The sequence below is a fragment of the Piliocolobus tephrosceles genome, chromosome 14 (genome assembly GCF_002776525.5).
Source record: "Piliocolobus tephrosceles isolate RC106 chromosome 14, ASM277652v3, whole genome shotgun sequence".
Taxonomy (NCBI): Eukaryota; Metazoa; Chordata; class Mammalia; order Primates; family Cercopithecidae; genus Piliocolobus; species Piliocolobus tephrosceles.
The window spans coordinates 2,542,294-2,562,134 of NC_045447.1; the positions used below are offsets into that span (position 1 = coordinate 2,542,294).

Consider the following 19,841-nt stretch of genomic DNA (forward strand, 5'->3'; position numbering starts at 1 on the left):
TAGGATATATCTGGACTCTGAACAAGTCTACTAATGGAGAAGTAATTAAAAAAAAAAAAAAAAAAAAAAAAAGAGCAAAGCGGAGGAGGGGTGGGTGTCAAGCTGGGGAAGCAAAGAGGCTCATCCTGTAGGACCCTGGACAGCAGAATGGAGCACCAAGGATGCTGGTAGACGGCAGTGCCTGGGGTGGATTCTTTGAAAGTTGGTCTCCAGCAGTGAGAGCTCTGGTTCGCTTTGCTTCTGGTGCCTTTCTCCTCACACGCCCTTGGTAGATGTGGGACACCCTTGAGGAGAACTGAGGCAGATAAACTCTAGCCTCAGACCCCAGGTGCAGGCAGGGATGAGGTGACACTGAAATCAGGGCTTTTGTGTAAAATTCTTCACACTTGAAGGTGAGACTGGTTCTCCTCCCGGTGCACCCTGCCCCAGAAGCCACCATTTCTCTTGCTTGACTCCATGCTGCAGACCTGCCCCACATGCAGCATGGGGAAGGATTCTTCTGTGCAGAAGTCGGCCTCAGGAAAAAGACCCACAGTGACTCCTTAAGAGGAGCGGCAGCCAAAGATTCCTGACATTTGAGGAAAGCCACTGACCTGAATGAGAACCCAAATCAACAGAGATGGTGCAGGTGAGCAGCAGAAAATGTTAAGAGGTGAGAGGATTTGGACCTCAGAAACAACAGCAGGACTCTGGGAAACGATGTCTGCAAGATAGTGGCACATAAGTATGTACAGAATCATCAGACTTAGAACAGCTGTTGGAGTGCTACAGCTTGTTTGGAGAATTCTGAAGAGCCCCTGAAAACCAGTTCTTGGGAAGGAAATCTTTGGTGCTAAGATGGGAGAGCCACTGAAGTGCTAGAGACAGAGTTGAAGGAATCTCCCAGAAAGTAGAGCCAGAAAAGCAAAGAGATGGGAAATAAGGGAAAAAAGATAGAAAAATAAGGATCAGTCTACGAAGAAAGAGAGGAGAAAGTAGAAGAAAAGAACTCAGTCAACATAAAATGCAGAAAAATGTCCCAAGGACATGAGTGGCAAGTAGGAAGGACCCACTGGGTGGCCAGCAGGATTCCTGAAGAAGGGCCATGGCAAAGCATACCATGATGAACTCCGGAACCCCTGGGAAAGAGGAGATCCCAAATAACTGTGGAGAGACCAAGCGGGTTACACACAAGGCAGGCAGCCCCAGTGACACCAGATTCCTCAGCCACAGTCCTGGAAGGAAGATGACTGGTTGGTGCCTTCCCAGTGCTGGGGAGCGTGCCCACGCACACCATCCTGAAGAGGAGGTGGAGGGAGGCTCGGGCCGAAATCCACAGTGCCAGCCTTCCCATGGATGGGCCAGGAACATGGGACAGAGGCCCAGATCAGTAGAAGGCAGTTGGCCTGTCTGGCCCAGAGGCAATAACATAGGTGAATAACTGAGCCAAGTATTAAATCCAGGAAAAATGAAGAGTTGTCCAAGGAGTGTAAGTAGAGATACTGTGTAGCCCAGCTGTGGAAGATGGTTACATAGTTATGGTGTACAGAGACTCAGTCTGGGTTTAATCACACATCCTCTGCTGTGTGGCCACTGGGGAGAGAGGCTGGGGAGGCACGCAAGGACCACCTGCACTGTGGTTGTTGTCTGCTGTGACAGTGGGCTGTAGCCTCTTAGTGATAGGGTAGGGGGTGGGGCTGCATGTTCTCTTACCAAGGCCACAGGCAGAAGGAGTAGAACGGGCAGTGATAAGGTTTGGCTCTGTGTCCCCACCCAAATCTCTTCTTGAATTGTACTCCCATAATTCCCATGCGCTGTGGGAGGGAGCTGGTGGGAGATAATTGAATCACAGGGGCGGTTTCCTCCCTGCTGTTCTCGTGGTAGTGAGTAACTCTCACGAGAGCTGATGGTTTAATAAGGGGAAACCCATTTCGCTTGGCTCTCATTCTCTCTCTTGCCGCCGCCACATGACATGTACCTTTCATCTTCCGCCATGATGGTGAGGCCTCCCCAGCCATGTGGAATTGTAAGTCCAATAAACGTATTTCTTTTGTAAATTGCCCAGTCTCAGGTATGTCTTTATCAGCAGTGTGAAAATGGACTAATATAGGCAGAGACCTATTTCTCTTAAGCTTTTCAAAACAAATAGTTTGGCTTTTTTTTTTTAATTGAGATGAAGTCTTGCTTGGTTGCCCAGGCTGGAGTGCAGTGGCCCGATCTCTGCTCACTGCAACCTCTGTCACCACCCAGATTCAAGCAATTCTTGTGTCTCAGCCTCCCAAGTAGCTGGGACTATAGTCGCGCACCATCACACCTGGCCGATTTTTAAATATTTTTAGTAGAGATGGGGTTTCACCATGTTGGCCAGGTTGGTCTTGAACTCCTGACCTCAGGTGGTCTTCCCGCCTTGGCCTCCCAAAGTGCTGGGATTACAGGCATGAGCCCAGTCAGCTTCTTAAAGTAAAATAAAAATTTTAAAATTTTGGCATGCAGCGATAGAAAAGATTGTGATCATGTCTTTAGCAGGAATGTGGATGGAGCTGGAAGCCATTATCCTTAGCAAAGTAACAGAGGAACAGAAAACCAAATACTGCGTGTTCTCACTTAAGAAGTGGGAGCTAATGCCAGGCGCAATGACTCACGCCTGTAATCCCAGCACTTTGGGAGGCCAAGGCGGGCAGATCACCAGAGGTCAGGAGTTCGAGACCAGCCTGGCCAACATGGTGAGACCTATCTCTACTAAAAATACAAAAATTAGCTGGGCGTGGTGGTGCACACGTGTAGTCTCAGCTACTCGGGAAGCTGAGGCAGGAAAATTGCTTGAACCCGGAAGGTGGAGGTTGCAGTGAGCTGAGATCACGCCACTGCACTCCAGCCTGGGTGACAGAGTGAGGCTCCGTCTCAAAAAAAACAGTGGGAGCTAAATGATAAGAACTTAAGAACACAAAGAAGGAAACACAAGACACTGGGATCTCCCTGAGGGTGGAGGGTGGGAGGAGGGAGAGAAGCAGGAAAGATGACTATTGGGTACTGGACTTAATTCGTGGGTGATGAAATAATTTGTATAACAAACCCCTGTGACGTGAGGTTACCTATGTAACAAGCCTTCATATGTACCCTCCCACACCTAAAATAAAAGTTAAAAAAAAAATTGGCAAATTTGCTTGATGTAGTAGCTCATGCCTGTAATTCTAGCACTTTGGGAGGCTGAGGCAGGGAGTTCAAGACCAGCCTGGGCAACATAATGAGACCCCAAAAATTAAAAAGTTAGCTTGGCCTGGTGACGTGCACCTGTAGTCCCAGGTACTCAGGAGGCTGAGACAGGAGGATCACTTGAGCTCAGAAGGCTGAGGCCACAAGGAGCTGTGATTGTGCCACTGCACTCCAGATGACAGAGTGAGACCTGCTCTAAAAAAAAAGAAAAAAAAAAAAGTTTTGGCAAATTTAACCGCAAAAAGTGAATAAAGTAGAAAAAATTCCAAAGTTCTAGAGAATATGTAAAACTAAAAGCTTATTATTTTAAAGATTTAATAAAATAGATAATCTGGAAAGATTGATCAAGAATACATGTATAGCAGCTACTAAAATAAAAATACCGAGAATATTTGTGTGCCATATGTGTTTGAAATGTTAGACAAAATGGGCAATCTTCTTTGAAGCCAAAAGTGGCGGGCAGTCTAAATAGACCCATAACTACAAAGAAAACGGACTCAGGAGTCAACAAATGCATCCACAGGGACCAGCTTCTTCCTGGGGCGTTTCTCCAGACTCTCAAGTAGTTGTCAGCTCCTGAGTTATGTCCCGTGTCCTAGATAATAGGAAAAGATGGAGTGGCCCGAAAGAGGGGATTATTCCCTGACACCGAGTAGACTATGAGAGAAAATTCTAGGCTGGCTTTCCATGTTCGTGTAGATTGAAAATCCTGTGTAAAATATTAGCACAAATTGAACACATTTCTGTGGTCATCTCAGTAGGGCAGGGAATCACTTGTGGGCAGTCGCTGCCCCCTTCTGATGGTGGCTCTGGGGGACTTGATTGGACCTCATAGACTCATAGGGACTTGATTGGACCTCATAGACTTTTGACCCCCCCGCCCGGTGGCAGGTGCAGTTCCAGTGAAGGCCCAGGAGCGGTGGTGCCTTTGTGTCCTGACAGAGCGGGTTCTCTGAGCCTGGCAGGGGGCAGGTAGTGGAGCCGTAGCCAGGGCTGCCCTGTACCCCTGCCCTGCACTTCAGTGCCCACTCCGTATGAGCATTCTCTTGTCATGTGAGAACTGGGAGGCACTTGGGAGTGAGTGCAGCGGAAAAGAGGCGAGGAAAATCCATACGCTTTTCTATTTCTCTTGGGAGAAGACTGAAACAAGTGTTCTTAGATCCCCAGTCTGTATTAAAACTTGTGTTTTCTCCAGATTGTTCTGAAAACTTGTTGCCAGTTCAGTGAATACTTTTGTCTTCACAGATATTAACAAGGCAATGCAGAAATTCTCTTGGATTGTGTTACTCTCTGTCTCTCTCAGCCATTTGAGAGTAACACAGCGAAAGTTGGGAAAGCTAACGTTGGCACACAGATCCCCAGCCTGGTCCAGACTCGCTCAGCTACCCAGGAGCCCCTGCTTGGCCCAGCGTCCCCTCATAGTTTCCCTTCACCTGGAGTCGTTTCCAGCCTTTACCTCTCTTGACTCTTGATGTTTTTGAAGAGTAAGGTTGTGAGTAGTGGCCCTTGGTGTGTTTGTCTGGAGTTTCCTTGCGGTGTGTCCTCCCAGCGTGTCACCTCGGGCATAGTACTGGGACATCTCCGTGTTGGTGACTCCAGCTTCACCCCTTGGTGCAGGTGGCATGTGCTGGCCTTCCCCGCTTCTAAGCGTGCTGTTTTTGCTTTAGAATGCAGTAGTAATTTGTGGGGAGAGGCTCTGGACTGTGAATATCACATTTCTCATCAGATTCTCACCTGCTGGTCTCTCCACCTGCGGATGGCTTCCAGCCTCAGTGCGTCTTCCCATCTTGTCAGCATTTGCCCCACTTGCTTACTTCTTTATTCATGTGTTTGTTTATATCCGGATGGCATCATGGATCTTACTTTATTCAATAGGTCATAATTCATTACTTTCATTTTTATTTTGTTGCTTAAATTGTCCCAGATTTTAGCTGAGTAGTTTTGTAGAATAAGAATGTGTGGGGTATGTGCCCTAAAAACACCAAGTTTTGCTTAACTTTACATTACCAAAAACAGTGTGGTTTTGGTTCTGGGACAGTCACACGGACCAGATGAACCACATGTAGAACCAAGAAAAGAGATGCTTTGCAGGGAATCTGGTGCCTTTGAGGTGGCCTCACCGAGGGGAGCCACACTGGCTGGCCAAGAACATGGCGGCATTGACATCTCTATGGGAAAGTGCCATAAAACCCCACCCCACCTGAGCCAGAAACACCCCTTCCTCGGAGTAAAGATGTGAACCTGAGAAGTAAAATTTAAGAATTTTGAGAAGATAAAGGAAAATACTTTTATGATGTTCGTGAGATGGATTGCTGAAATTATAAAAAGCACAAATACAAAAGATTGTTAAATGCAACCATATGAAAATGTAAAACTTTCCTGTGACAAAAGCACATCATAAACAAAATGAAATGATAAACTGTACCCATTGAAAATATTTGCGGCACATGTGGCCTGATGAAGGACTGTTAGGCAGTCCTTTCGTAATCACAATCCATAAAGGATTCCAGAATCGGTAAGAAAAAAATGCACAGCCCAAGGCCGATACGGACAGGGCCCACAGGAGAGGACCCTTCATGGCCAGTAACCGTGAAAAAGTAAAACACACCAGTCGTCAGAGGCATGCTCTTTGAGAAGGAGGTGCTCACACCCCTCCATTCTGAGGTGCAGGTGGGAAGGGACAAGCTGTGGAGTGCCGTCGGTGGGACTGGAGCTCGGCACAACCACGCAGAAGGGCGTTGCGAGGTGACGCAGGAGGGCGTGCCTAGCTCGTGGCCCAGTAAGTCCCCTCTCGGAATATGCCTGGGCAACACCCGTCTGTACACGCATAGACAGCACATGCAAACTTTGTGATGGCAGCATTTGTCGTAATGTTGAGAAATCGTGGAGGACCACATAGCGGTCAAGATGAGTGATGGAAATCTTCCCATATCAACATAGATCTGTTTGCAAACATCATACTGAGTTTTGGGGGAAAAACTGGCTGCTAAAATAAGGCATAGCCTGGAATGTAAGTTTCTCAAGGCTGAGACAAACACTGTGTGTTACTTGTGGATGCAGACAGTGTAGAATACTCAGGAGGAGTGGGAAGGTTCGCGGCAGCGTTGGGAGAATGGTTCCCTTTGGAGATGGAGATGATTTCGGCTGTTTTAGTTCTAAAAGAAAAGATCTGAAGTCCATAAGATGTTAACATTTGATGGTCAGAACTGTAGCAAAGGAAACATCCTTAGCGGTGTAAGTGTGCGCAGTTCCTCAGCTTTAAAGGTTTCTTTTGAGAATGAATCTGCTTAGGTGACTGAGGAGGACAGAATTCATGAATGACTGTGGATGCTGTGGGTCCAGTTTGTACGCACTTCTAAAGCCTTGAAAATGGTTTTCTCCATAGAAATAAAATTTATGTAAAAAGTTATTTCTGAAATTATTATTTTTCACTGTGTATATATTTACAAGCAAAATAAAGTCAAGTCACTTCCCAGGGAGTCCTGAGCTGCACCCTGCTCTCCGCAGGGCTCTTTATCTGAGGGCCGCCCGAGTCCGCACCAGGGTGCCTAGACTGGGGAGGGGCGTTCTCTTTGGTCCTGTGGCTTGTTGCCCGCACTGGCGCTTCCTCCATGGAGGGTCTGCAAAGTCGTGTGCAGTGGAAAGTTGCCCTGCAGATGCTTATAGCCACCAGTCTCCACCTCTTCATGGAAGGAGACTTGGGCTATGCATTGTCCTTGATCTTTGTGATTAGTCACTTTCCTGTGTTATCACTGAGTGGGCGTGGATGAGCCTGACGCTTTACCTTTTATTCATTTCCCTTCCCCCGGCCCTTTACAAACACGGAAACAGAGGGTTTTGATGGGTGGAAGAAACTTGGCTCCACATTTACTGGCTACATACAGCAGGGCTCTGCTGTCAACCGAAAGGTGATTGTTGCTGTTTGTTTTGGAAGCCCACTCTTGAGATCTGAGCGATTTCTATTATGCTTTCTGGATGTTCACCATCAAATTCAGACTTGAGAGGTCCCTGGACTTGTCTTGAATGTTTTCTTTTTATACTTAGTGTTACTTGTTATACATCCGATACTCCCTACATTTCTCAATGTCATTATCTTCATTACTACCTTTATATAAAATGGTTTTCAGTTCAGAATGCTTCTCTGTCTCTCTGTCTCTTTTGAAGCAGAATACCTTTATAATAAATTGTGATTTTCTTTTTGTCTATTAGATATATGCTTAAAGGAGGTAACGTCGATGGCCGACAGTCTGTATAATATTCGGCTTCTGAGAGAATTCTCCAATGAATATCTTAATAAATGTTTTTATCTCACCTTGGAAGATATGCTGTATGCGCCCTTAGTGTTGAAGGTAATAACGAATTATTTGGCATGCAGTTTTCAAACCATGTGTGGATAAACTACTTACCATACTTTGGTGTTTTGTTTTTGTCTTTTAGCCGAATGTTATGGTTTTTATTGCGGAGCTCTTTTGGTGGTTTGAGAATGTCAAGCCAGATTTTGTTCAGCCCAGGGATGTTCAGGAGCTGAAAGACGGTGAGTGACAGACATTCCTCAGGTTGGCAGCGGTTTCCTTGAGAGCCCAGATAGAGTATCAGAAAGTGCTCTCCAGTGGGTCCTTGTTTCTCGCCCAGCAGAGTTCTTGGAAGAGCTCTGTACAGCTGCACAGCCCTGGGCCTTGCCCTGCCCTGTGGAGTCAGAATCCCAGGGACGGGCGTGAGAGTTTGGGGAAAGACTTTCTAAGTGATTTTGATGAACTATTCAGTTACGAATCACAGCTCTAAAAATTGCACAACTCTAAAAGTTCCAGGATGGCTGTTCTCACCGCCAGAATGAACAAACTGGAAAAAAAAGCTGTTTACTACAGATTAAAATAAGCTGCCAGGCTCGACAATCTAGAAAGTTTTAAGGAGATAATATAGAAGAATATCTTCATAACCTTGGATTAAGAAGTTATTTCTTACAAAGAATATGAAAGTATTAGGCACAAAGGAAAAGATTGCAAATTCAGCCACATTAAAGTTTGGACCTTCTTTTCCTTGAAAGATGATAGAGATAATTAAAAAAAAAAACAACCCAACTATTCATAACCATAGAGGGGGAAAAGGTACTTGCAGTGCATGTAGTAAAGAGCTAGGATCCAGAATATATAAAGAGCTCATTCATAGCAGTAAGAAAAAAGAAGAACCAACAGAAAAAAAAGGCAAAAGAACAAATACTTGATGAGAGTGGGACCCCATGTGCCTAACTGATTTATGAAACGCTGCTTAGCATCAATCATCAAGGATATGCAAATTAAAGTGACACCCAGACGGCCTGCAGCTTATAATGCTTAAGAATTTTCAGCTTCACAGTGGTGCAAAAGCGATGCGTGTTCAGTGGAAACCGTGCTTCCCTTGCCCTACGACCATGTTGTTTTTCACTGTCAGTACAGCATTCAGTAAATTACACGAGATACTCAGCACTTGATTCTAAAACAGGCTGTGTGTTAGATTTCTCCAGGCTGTAGGCCGATGTCAGTGTTCTGAGCACACTGAAGGCGCCTAGGCTAAGCTGTGATGTTTGCTAGGTTAAGTGTATTCAGTGTGTTTTCTACTCACCGATATTTTCATTTTACAATGGGTTTATTGGGTCATTACCACACTGTAAGCTGAGGAGCATCTGTGTGTGTATGTATCCTCCCGATCTATTTGTGGCAGAATGGTAGAACGGGACCAGGTATGGGAGAGTGTCTGAGAGTGCACCTTTCACCACTGCTGGCGAGAGTGTTACTCAGAGCAGCCTCTGAAGCTGTTCGGTGTGTTACCCAGTCCTGTGGGTTGTCTGCCCTTTGGCTTGGCAAGCCCGTTCCTGTGGTGTATCCTCAGGGAAGCTTGGTATTTGTGCATCAGGACACAGGGAAAGGATGCTCAGAGCAGCTCTGCTCATAATAGCTAGAAAGAAGCTCCCAAATGTGCCTCTGCAGTCAGAGGGGTGCATTGTTCTATGTCCATGCCACAAGATGCTGTACAGCACTGGGCATGTGTGAGCCACAGCCATGAGCAGCTGCAAGGAAGATGCTCCTGATAATGAAGGCACAGAATCACATGGACAGGCTGGAGAGCAGGCAGAGCTCCACTGTGTTTTCCAGGGGGTGTGTATGTGCGTGTGTGTGTGCGTGCACGTGTGTGTGCATGTGTGTGTGTAGGGGGGTAAAAAGCAGTGGTTCATTGGGCATGTTGGGTGCTCTTGGGCAGACTGGTGACTTTCTCTCTTCTGGACCCAAGTGGTGGTTACCTGGATTTTGCTTTATAATTATTTGTTAAGCTCTATGTATGTTTTATGCAGTTTCTCTCTCTCTTTCTGTGTGTGTGTGTGTGTGTGTGTGTGTGTGTGTGTGTGTGCGCGCGCGCGCGTGCTATTTTACAATAAGAAAGAGTAATGGCAAAAAGCTTAGAACTGGGTTACCTTGCTGTTAGAATGTTCTTAAGTCACCTCGTTTCCTCATGGGTGACCTTGAACTAATTTTTCATCCCTGGGACTTACTTTCCTTCCCAACTCTTCTTCTGCCGTAACTATTCCATCTTATAGCAAGAAACACTGTAGTGCTGTTAAACTTGCTTCTTTCATTTTAATTGAGGTTAGCCCTAAGTCAAGGCTATTGCTTTTTTTTTTTTTTTTTTTGGAGACAGAGTCTTGCTCTGTAGCCCAAACTGGAGTGCAGTGGCTGGATCTCAGCTCACTGCAAGCTCCGCCTTTCGGGTTCACGCCATTCTCCTGCCTCAGCCTCCCGAGTAGCTGGGACTATAGGCGCCCGCCACCTCGCCCGGCTAGTTTTTTGTATTGTTTTTTTTAGTAGAGACGGGGTTTCACCGGGTTAGCCAGGATGGTCTCCATCTCCTGACCTCGTGATCCGCCCGTCTCAGCCTTCCAAAGTGCTGGGATTACAGGCTTGAGCCACGGCGCCCGGCCAAGGCTATTGCTAACTCCTGTTTTCAGATTAGTTTCTGTTCTTCTTGCATTTAAGGTAGAATAGGGTTTCCTCGTTTGATGCCTTCATGACTGCCGCACCCTCTCCACTGCTCCATCCTCTCTGGCTTCCCTTCACTCCTCCCCTCTTCTGCCTCCCCTCCCTTCCCCCTCCCGCCTCCTCTCTTCTCCTCTTCCCCTCCCCTCACCTGTTCTGGGATACTTGTGTGGAACCAGCAGGTTGGTTGCATAGGTATACACGTGCCATGGTGGTTTGCTCCACCCATCAACCCATCATCTACATTAGGTATTCTTCCTAATGCTCTCCCTCTCCTAGCTCCCGCCACCCCCTGACAGGCCCTGGTGTGTGATGTTCCCCTCCCCGTGTCCATGTGTTCTCGTTGTTCAACTCCCACTTATGAGTGAGAACATGCAGTGTTTGGTTTTCTGTTCCTGTGTTAGTTTGCTGAGAGTGATGGTTTCCAGCTTCATCCATGTCCCTGCAAAGGACATGAACTCATCCTTTTTCACGGCTGCATAGTATTCCATGGTGTATATGTGCCACATTTTCTTTATCCAGATGGGAATTTAGGTTGGTTCCAAGTCTTTGCCATTATGAATAGTGCTGCAGTAAACATACGTGTGCATGTGTCTTTATAGTAGGATGATTTATAATCCTTTGAGTATATACCCAGTAATGTGATTGCTGGGTCAAATGGTATTTCAGTTTCTAGATCCTTGAGGAATCGCCACAGTGTCTTCCACAATGGTTGAACTAATTTACACTCCCAACAGTGTAAAAGCGTTCCTATTTCTCCACAGCCTCACCAGCATCTGTTGTTTCCTGACTTTTTAATATCGCCATTCTAACTGGCATGAGATGGTATCTCATTGTGGTTTTGATTTTCATTTCTCTAATGACCAGTGATGATGAACTTTTTTTCCTATGTTCGTTGGCCGCATAAACGTCTTCTTTTGAGAAGTGTCTATTCAAATCCTTTGCCCACTTTTTGATGGGGTTGTTTGTTTGTTTGTTTTTGTAGATTTAAGTTCCTTTTAGATTCTGGATATTAGCCTATTGTCAGATGGATAGATTGCAAAAATTTTCTCCCATTCTGTAGGTTGCCTGTTCACTCTGATGATAGTTTCTTTTGCTGTGCAGAAGCTCTTTAGTTTAATTAGATTCATTTGTCAATTTTGGCTTTTGTTGCCATTGTTTTTGATGTTTTAGTCTTGAAGTCTTTGCCCATGCCTTTGTCCTGAATGGTATTGCCTAGGTTTTCTTCTAGGTTTTTTATGGTTTTAGGTCTTATGTTTAATTAAGTCTTCAATCCATCTTGACTTAATTTTTGTATAAGCTGTAAGGAAGGGATCCAGTTTCAGTTTTCTGCATATGGCTAGCCAGTTTTCCCAACACCATGTATTAAATAGGGAATCCTTTCCCCATTGCTTGTTTTTGTCAGATTTGTCAAAGATCAGATGGTTGTAGATGTGTGGCATTATTTCTGAGGCCTCTGTTCTGTTACATTGGTCAATATATCTGTTTTGGTACCAGTACCATGCTGTTTTGGTTACTGTAGCCTTGTAGTATAGTTTGAAGTCAGGTAGCGTGATGCCTCCAGCTTTGTTCTTTTTCCTTAGGATTGTCTTGGCTATGAGGGCTCTCTTTTGGTTTCACGTGACATTTAAAGTAGTTTTTTCTAATTCTGTGAAGAAAGTCAATGGTAGCTTGATGGGGATAGCATTGAATCTGTAAATTACTTTGGGCAGTATAGCCATTTTCATGGTTGGCTCATGATAGGCTCATGCCTATCCATGAGCATGGAATGTTTTTCCATTTGTTTGCGTCCTCTCTTATTTCCTTGAGCAGTGGTTTGTAGTTCTCCTTGATAGGTCCTTCACATCCCTTGTAAGTTGTATTCCTTGGTATTTTATTTCCTTCGTAGCAGTTGCGAATGGGAGTTCACTCATGATTTGGCTCTCTGTTCATCTGTTATTGGTGTATAGGAATGCTTGTGATTTTTGCACATTGATTTTTGTATCCTGAGACTTGCTGAAGTTGCTTATCAGCTTAAGGAGATTTTGGGTTGAGACGATGGGGTTTTCTAAATATACGATCATGTCATCTGCAAACAGAGACAATTTGAATTCCTCTCTTCCTATCTGAATACCCATTATTTCTTTCTCTTGCCTGATTGCCCTGGCCAGAACTTCCAATACTATGTTGAATAGGAGTGGTGAGAGAGGGCATTCCTAGTCTGGTACCAGTTTTCAAAGGGAATACTTCCAGCTTTTGCCCATTCAGTGTGATGTTGGCTCTGGGTTCGTCATAAATAGTTCTTACTATTTTGAGATACGTTCCATCAATACCTAGTTTATTGAGAGTTTTTAGCATGAATGGGTGTTGAATTTTATTGAAGACCTTTTCTGCATCTATCCAGATAATCATGTGGTTTTTGTCATTGGCTCTGTTTATGTGATGGATTACGTTTATTGATTTGTGTATGTTGAACCAGCCCTGCATCTCAGGGATGAAGCCAACTTGATCGTGGTGGATAAGATTTCTGATGTGCTGCTGGATTCGGTTTGCCAGTATTTTATTGAGGATTTTTGCATCGATGTTCATCAGGGATATTGGCCTGAAATTTTCTTTTTTGTTGTGTCTCTGCCGGGGTTTGGCATCAGGATGATGCTGGCCTCATAAAATGAGTAGGAAGCATTTCCTCTTTTTCTATCGTTTGGAATAGTTTCAGAAGGAATGGTACCAGCTCCTCTTTGTACCTCTGGTAGAATTCAGCTGTGAATCCGTCTGTTCCTGGGCTTTTTTCGGTTGGTAGGCTATTACTGCCTTAATTTCATAACTTGTTATTGGTCTATTCAGGGATTTGACTTTTTCTGATTTAGTCTCGGGAGGGTATATGTGTCCAGGAATGTATCCATTTTTTCTAGATTTTCTAGTTTATTTGCACTGAGGTGTTTGTAGTATTCTCTGATGGTAGTTTGTATTTCTGTGGGATCAATGGTGATATCCCCTTTATCATGTTTTTTGTGTCTATTTGAGTCTTCTCTCTTTTCTTCTTTGTTAGTGTGGCTAGCAGTCTAGTTTGTTAATTCTAAAAACCAGCTCCTGGATTCATTGCTTTTTTTGAAGGGTTTTTCATGTCTCTATCTCCTTCAGTTCTGCTCCGATCCTAGTTATTTCTTGTCTTCTGCTAGCTTTTGAATTTCTTTGCTCTCACTTCTCTGGTTCTTTTAATTGTGATGTTTGGGTGTCGATTTCAGATCTTTCCAGCTTTCTGATATGGGCATTTAGTGCTATAAATTTCCCTCTAAACACTGCTTTAGCTGTGTCCCAGAGATTCTGGTACATTATCTCTTTGTTCTCATTTGTTTCAAAGAACTTCTTTATTTCTGCCTTAATTTAGTTATTTACTCAGTAGTCATTCAGGAGCAGGTTTTTCGATTTCCATGTAGTTGTGCGGTTTTGAGTGAGTTTCTTCATCCTGAGTTCTAATTTGATTGCACTGTGGTCTGAGAGACTGTTTGTTATGATTTTCATTCTTTGGCATTTGCTGAGGAGTGTTTTACTTCCAATTACGTGGTCAATTTTAGAATAAGTGCTACGTGGTGCTGAGAAGAATGTATATTCTGTTGATTTGGGGTAGAGAGTTCTGTAGATGTCTATTAGATCTGCTTGGTCCAGAACTGAGTTCAAGTCCTGAATATTGTTGTTAATTTTCTGTCTCGTTGATTTGTCTAGTATTGACAGTGGGGTGTGTTAAAGTCTCCCACTATTATTGTGTGGCAGTCTAAGTCTCTTTCTCGGTCTCTAAGAACTTGCTTTATGAATCTGGGTGGTCCTGTATTGGGTGCATATATATTTAGGATAGTTAGCTCTTCTTGTTGCATTGATCCCTTTACCATTATGTAATAAAGCCCTTCTTCGTCTTTTTTGATCTTAGTTGGTTTAAAGTCTGTTTTATCAGAGACTAGGATTGCACCTCTTGCTTTTTTTTGCTTTCCATTTGCTTGGTAAATATTCCTTCATCCCTTTGAGTTTTTGTGTGTCTTTGTGCATGAGATGGGTCTCCTGAATACAGCATACTGATGGGTCTTGACTCTTTACCCAATTTGCAGTCTGTCTTTTTATTTATTTATTTTTTTGAGATGGAGTTTTGCTCTTGTTGCCCAGGCTGGAGTGCAATGGTGTGGTCTTGGCTCACTGCAGCCTCCGCCTCCTGGGTTCAAGTGATTCTCCTGCCTCAGCCTCCCGAGTAGCTGGGATTACAAGCATGTGCCACCACGCCTGGCTTATTTTCTGTTTTTAGTTAGAGATGGGATTTCTCCATGTTGGTCAGGCTGGTCTTGAACTCCCGACCTCAGGTGATTCACCTGCCACAGCCTCCCAAGGTGCTGGGATTACAGGTGTGAGCCACTGCACCCAGCCCAGTCTGTGTCTTTTAATTGGGGCATTTAGCCCATTTACATTTAAGGTTAACTTTGTTATGCGTGAATTCGATCCTGTCGTTATGATGCTAGCTGGTTATTTTGCCCGTTAGTTGATGCCGTGTCTTCATAGATAGTGTCGATGGTCTTTACAATTTGGGATGTTTTTGCAGTGGCTGGTACCGGTTTTTCCTTTCCATGTTTAGTGCTTCCTTTAGGAACTCTTGTAAGGCCTGGAGGTGACAAAATCTCTCAGCATTTGCTTGTCTGTAAAGGATTTTATTTCTCCTTCGCTTATGAAGCTTAGTTTGGCTGGATATGAAATTGAGTTGAAAATTATGTTCTTTAAGTATGTTGAATATTGGCCCTCACTCTCTTCTGTCTTTTAGGGTATCTGCAGAGAGATCTGCTGTTTGTCTGATGGGTGTCCCTTTGTGGGTAACCTGACCTTTCTCTCTGGCTGCCCTTAACGTTCTTTCCTTCATTTCAACCTTGGTGAATCTGATGATTATGTGTCTTGGGGTTGCTCTTCTCGAGGAGTATCTTTGTGGTGGTCTCTGTATTTCCTGAATTTGAGTGTTGGCCTGTCTTGCTAGGTTGGGGAAGTTCTCCTGGTTAATATCCTGAAGTTTGTTTTCCAACTTGTTTCCATTCTCCCCATCACTTTCAGGTACATCAGTCAAACGTAGGTTTGGTCTTTTCACATAGTCCCTTATTTCTTGGAAGCTTTGTTTGTTCCTTATCATTCTTTTTTCTCTAATCTTGTCTTCATGCCTTATTTCATTAAGTTGATCTTCAATCTATCCTTTCTTCACTTGATCGATTCGGCTATTGATAATTGTGTATGCTACATGCAGTTCTCGTGCTGTGTTTTTCAACTCCATCAGGTCATTTATGTTCTTCTCTAAACTGGTTATTCTAGTTAGCAATCCCTCTAACCTTATTTCAAGGTTCTTAGCTTCCTTGCGTTAAGTTAGAACACGCTTCTTTAGCTCAGAGGAGTTTGTTATAACCCACCTTCTGAAGCCTACTTCTGTCAATTTGTCAAACACATTCTTTGTCCAGCTTTGTTCCCTTGCTGGCAAGGAGTTGTGATCCTTTGGAGGAGAAGAGGCATTCTGGTTTTTGGAATTTTCAACCTTTTTGCACTGGTTATTTCTCATCTTCGTGGATTTATCTCTCTTTGGTTTTTGATGGTGATTCGGATGGGGTTTTTGTGTGGACGTCCTTTTTGTTGATGTTGATGCTATTCCTTTCCGTTTGTTAGTTTTCCTTCTAAAAGTCAGGTCCCTTTGCTGCAGGTCTGCTGCAGTTTGCTGGAGGTCCACTCCAAACCCTGTTTGCCTGGGTATCACCAGCAGAGGCTGCAGAACAGCAAAGATTGCTTCCTCTTCCTCCCTCTGGAAGCTTCGTCCCGGAAGGGTACCCTCCAGGTGTCAGCCGGAGCTCTCCTGTGTGAGGTGTCTGTTGACCCCCGATGGGAGGTGTCTCCTAGTCAAGAGGCACAGGGGTCAGGGACCTACTTGAGGCAGTCTGTCCCTTAGCAGAGCCCAAGTGCTGTGCTGGGAGATCTACTGCTCTCTTCAGAGCCAGCAGGCAGTGATGTTTAAGTCTGCTGAGGCTGCACCCGTAGCCGTCTCTTCCCCTAGGTGCTCTGTCCCAGGGAGATGGGAGTTTTATGTATAAGCCCCTGACTGGGGCTGCTGCCTTTCTTTCAGAGATGCCCTGCTCAGAGAGGAGGAATCTAGAGAGGCAGTCTGGCTATAGTGGCTTTGCCGAGATTTGGAGGGCTCCACCCAGTTAGAACTTCCTGGAGGCTTTGTTTACACTGTGAGGGAAAAACCGCCTACTCAGTCCTCAGTAATGGTGGACGTCCCTCCTCCCACTAAGCTCGAGCACCCCGGGTAGACTTCAGACTGCTGTACTGGCAGCGAGAATTTCAAGCCAGTGAATCTTAGCTTGCTGGGCTCTGGGGGTTGGATCCACTGAGCTAGACCACTTGGCTGCCTGGCTTCAGCACCCTTTCCAGGGGAGTGAACAGTTCTGCCTCGCTGACTTTCCAGGTGCCACTGGGGTATGAAAAAAAAACTCCTGCAGCTAGCTCCGTGTCTGCCCAAATGGCCGCCCAGTTTTGTGCTGGAAACCCAGGGCCCTGGTGGTGTAGGCACCTGAGGGAATCTCCTGGTCTGCGGGTTGTGAAGACTGTGGGAAAAGCGTAGTATTTGGACCAGAATGCACCATTCCTCATGGCTTCCCTTGGCTGGAGGAGGGAGTTCCCCGACCCATTGTGCTTCCTGGGTGAAGTGATTCCCCACCCTGGTTTGGCTTTGCCCTTGGTGGGCTGCACCTACTGTCTAATCAGCTGCAGTGAAATGAGCCGGGTACCTCAGCTGGAAATGGAGAAATCACTCATCTTCTGTGTTGGTCTCGCTGGGAGCTGCAGATTGAGCTGTTTGATCTTGCCAGCCACCTTCCTCCTGCCTTTCTTCACCCTCTTCATGGTACTGTCCAGCTTAAGAAGGAAGTCTTGTTTTTCCTGCTGCTTACAGAGCAGTTTCACCCGTTCTGCCTGGTGGGAAAGGCCTCTTCCCATCGGACCCCATCGTGAGTCGTGGCTGGAGCCCCCCGTTCTTCCTGCGGGGCTCCTCTTCTTGCCTGCTGGTCCTTAGGAATGAGGAGTCAGGAATGCTAGGAAGCAGCTGTAGCTTCAGTTCACTCTGGGATGAGACATAGCCCGGGAGGGGGGCCTAGTAGTCCTGGGCCCACTCTGTACCTCCGAGGCTGGGGAGTGTCTCTGGTCTGATACGGTATTATGGGGGCCCTGTGCAGTGAGTCCTGCTGCCAGCTGTTGGGTAGTGATGCCTGCTGAAGCCCTATGGCCTGGAGAAGACAACACTCAGATGCAGAATGCAGGTCTGCTCTTGGAAAAGTGAATTGCTGGCCCTTCCAGGCTGCGAGGGGTCTATTGTAGTTACCTTGCTGTCAAGTGATTGGCTGGTCTTCTCAAGGACGGTGCCATATTAGGAGTCAGCACTGGTCTTGGCAGATGATAGTCTGTGCTCTTAGTCTCCATACCCGCCTACCTCTAGCTGCTTCATGTGTGCGCCTGTTGTCCTGGCCTGAGAGTGGCTGATGGCAGAGTTTGTCTGCATTCCCAGTTGACCCACTGTAAACCATGCCCAGGCTTTCCCCTTTTCCATCTGTGGTCGTCAGGGGCCCTCGTGTGGCTGTAGAGAGGAGTTTGGTGGGCTGCTGGTGCCCTGGTGGCGGCTCGTGCAGGCTCGGTCCCAAGGCACCCCCGTCTTACAGGTGCACTCGGCCTTATGCCCTGGAGTGAGTGGCAGAACCCAGCTTGTGACGGGCAGTTCTGAACGCACCGTCAGCAGGCGTGCAGTGCCCTGTGCACATCGGGCTGTTGTTAATGTCATGTGATTCTCTGTGGCTCTAGAGTCCCAGAATCTTGCGTCGTGCTCTCCCACCTGACTTGCCAGAGACTCCTGTGGCGTGTTCTCCCTTCACTGATACCTGTAAGGCCGTGGGGTGTGATGTCCCCTCCCTTTCCCAGTGCATACTCATCTGTGAACATAGCTGGTGGTCCCTCTGGGAATAACTGGGGAACCATTGCCATGCATGCTCACCTTAGTGTTGCTGGTCCCAGAGACGGCATTGTTGGGAGGAAATACGGACACAAACAGTCTCACAGCTATTCATATGCATGTGGCGGGCACAGAAGCAGTGACTTGCTGAATAACTAGAAATAGGGACTCATGCACCCTGCGTCAACAGGGAGAGGCAGGGAGAGAAGAAGCTTGTATGGGAAGGACAAATCAGTTTCCTCAGGAAAGGCAGATAGGTTCGTAGGGTAGCAGAACCGAAGGGAGCCGAACCGAGTAGAAAGTGTGTGGTGATGTGTGTCTGCAGAATGGATAGAAAGTGTGTGATGATGTTTGTCTTGAGAATGGGGTAGAAAGTGCATGACAATTTGTGTCTGTAGAACAGGGTAGAAAGTGCGGGGTGATGTGTGTCTGCAGAACGGATATAAAGCGTGTGGTGATATGTCTCTGCAGAATGGGTAGAAAGTGCGTGGTGACGTGTGTCTGTAGAACGGGAGAAGGTACGTGGCGACGTGTGGCTACAGAATGGTAGAAAGTGTGTGATGACGTGCGTAGAACGGGCAGAAAGTGCTTGATGTGTGTCTGTAGAATGTGTGTCTGTAGAATGGGTAGAAAGTACGTGTTGATGTGTGTCTGTAGAACGGGTAGAAAGTACGTGTTGATGTGTGTCTGTAGAACGGGTAGAAAGTATGTATTGATGTGTGTCTGTAGAATGGGATAGAAAGTGCGTGATGACGTGTGTCTGTAGAATGTGTGTCTGTAGAATGGGTAGAAAGTGCATGATGACGTGTGTCTGTAGAACCAGTAGAAAGTGTGTAGAGATGTGTGTCTGTAGAACAGGGTAGAAGGTATGTGGCAATGTGTGTCTGTAGAACGTTAGAAAGTGCGTGGTGACGTGTGTCTGTAGAACGTTAGAAAGTGCGTGGTGACGTGTCTGTAGAGCAGGGTAGAAAGTGTGGTGATGTGTATCTGTAGAACAGGGTTTAGAAGGTAGATGATGTGTGGCTGCGGAATGTGTAGAAAGTACATGGTGACGTGTCTGTAGAACAGGTAGAAAGTGCATGGTGACGTGTCTGTAGAACGGGGTAGAAAGTGCGTGGTGACGTGTCTGTAGAACGGGGTAGAAAGTGCGTGGTGACGTGTGTCTGTAGAACGGTAGAAGGTACGTGGTGATGTGTGGCTGCGGAACAGGTAGAAGGTACGTGGTGACATGTGTCTGTAGAACAGGGTAGAAGGTACGTGGCAATGTGTGGCTGCAGAATGGGTAAAGGGACGTGGTGACGTGTGTCTGTAGAACAGGGTAGAAGGTACGTGGCGATGTGTGGCTGCGGAATGGATAGAGGGGCGTGGTGGCGTGTGTGTAGAACAGGGGAGAAGGTACGTGGCGATGTGGCTGTGGAATGGGTGAAGGGACGTGGTGACATATGTCTGTAGAACAGGAGAAGGTATGTGGTGATGTGTGGCTGCGGAATGGGTAAAGGGACTTGGTGACGTGTGTCTGTAGAACAGGGTAGAAGGGACATGGCGATGTGTGGCTGCGGAATGGGTAAAGGGATGTGGTGACGTGTGTCTGTAGAACAGGAGAAGGTATGTGGTGATGTGTGGCTGCGGAATGGGTAAAGGGACGTGGTGACGTGTGTCTG

The 19,841-nt window shown here is 46.0% G+C and overlaps 1 protein-coding gene across 2 annotated transcripts in view; it reads left to right on the forward strand.

The window, feature by feature from the left end:
* Positions 1-19,841, forward strand: part of CAMSAP1 (calmodulin regulated spectrin associated protein 1) — a 98,492-nt gene that overhangs the window by 50,512 nt on the left and 28,139 nt on the right. For both annotated transcript variants that reach the window (XM_023227645.3, XM_023227646.2), the window contains 2 exons: positions 7,402-7,541; positions 7,630-7,726. In XM_023227645.3, the coding sequence (XP_023083413.1) occupies positions 7,402-7,541; positions 7,630-7,726 (237 nt within the window). The remainder of the gene's footprint in view (positions 1-7,401; positions 7,542-7,629; positions 7,727-19,841) is intronic.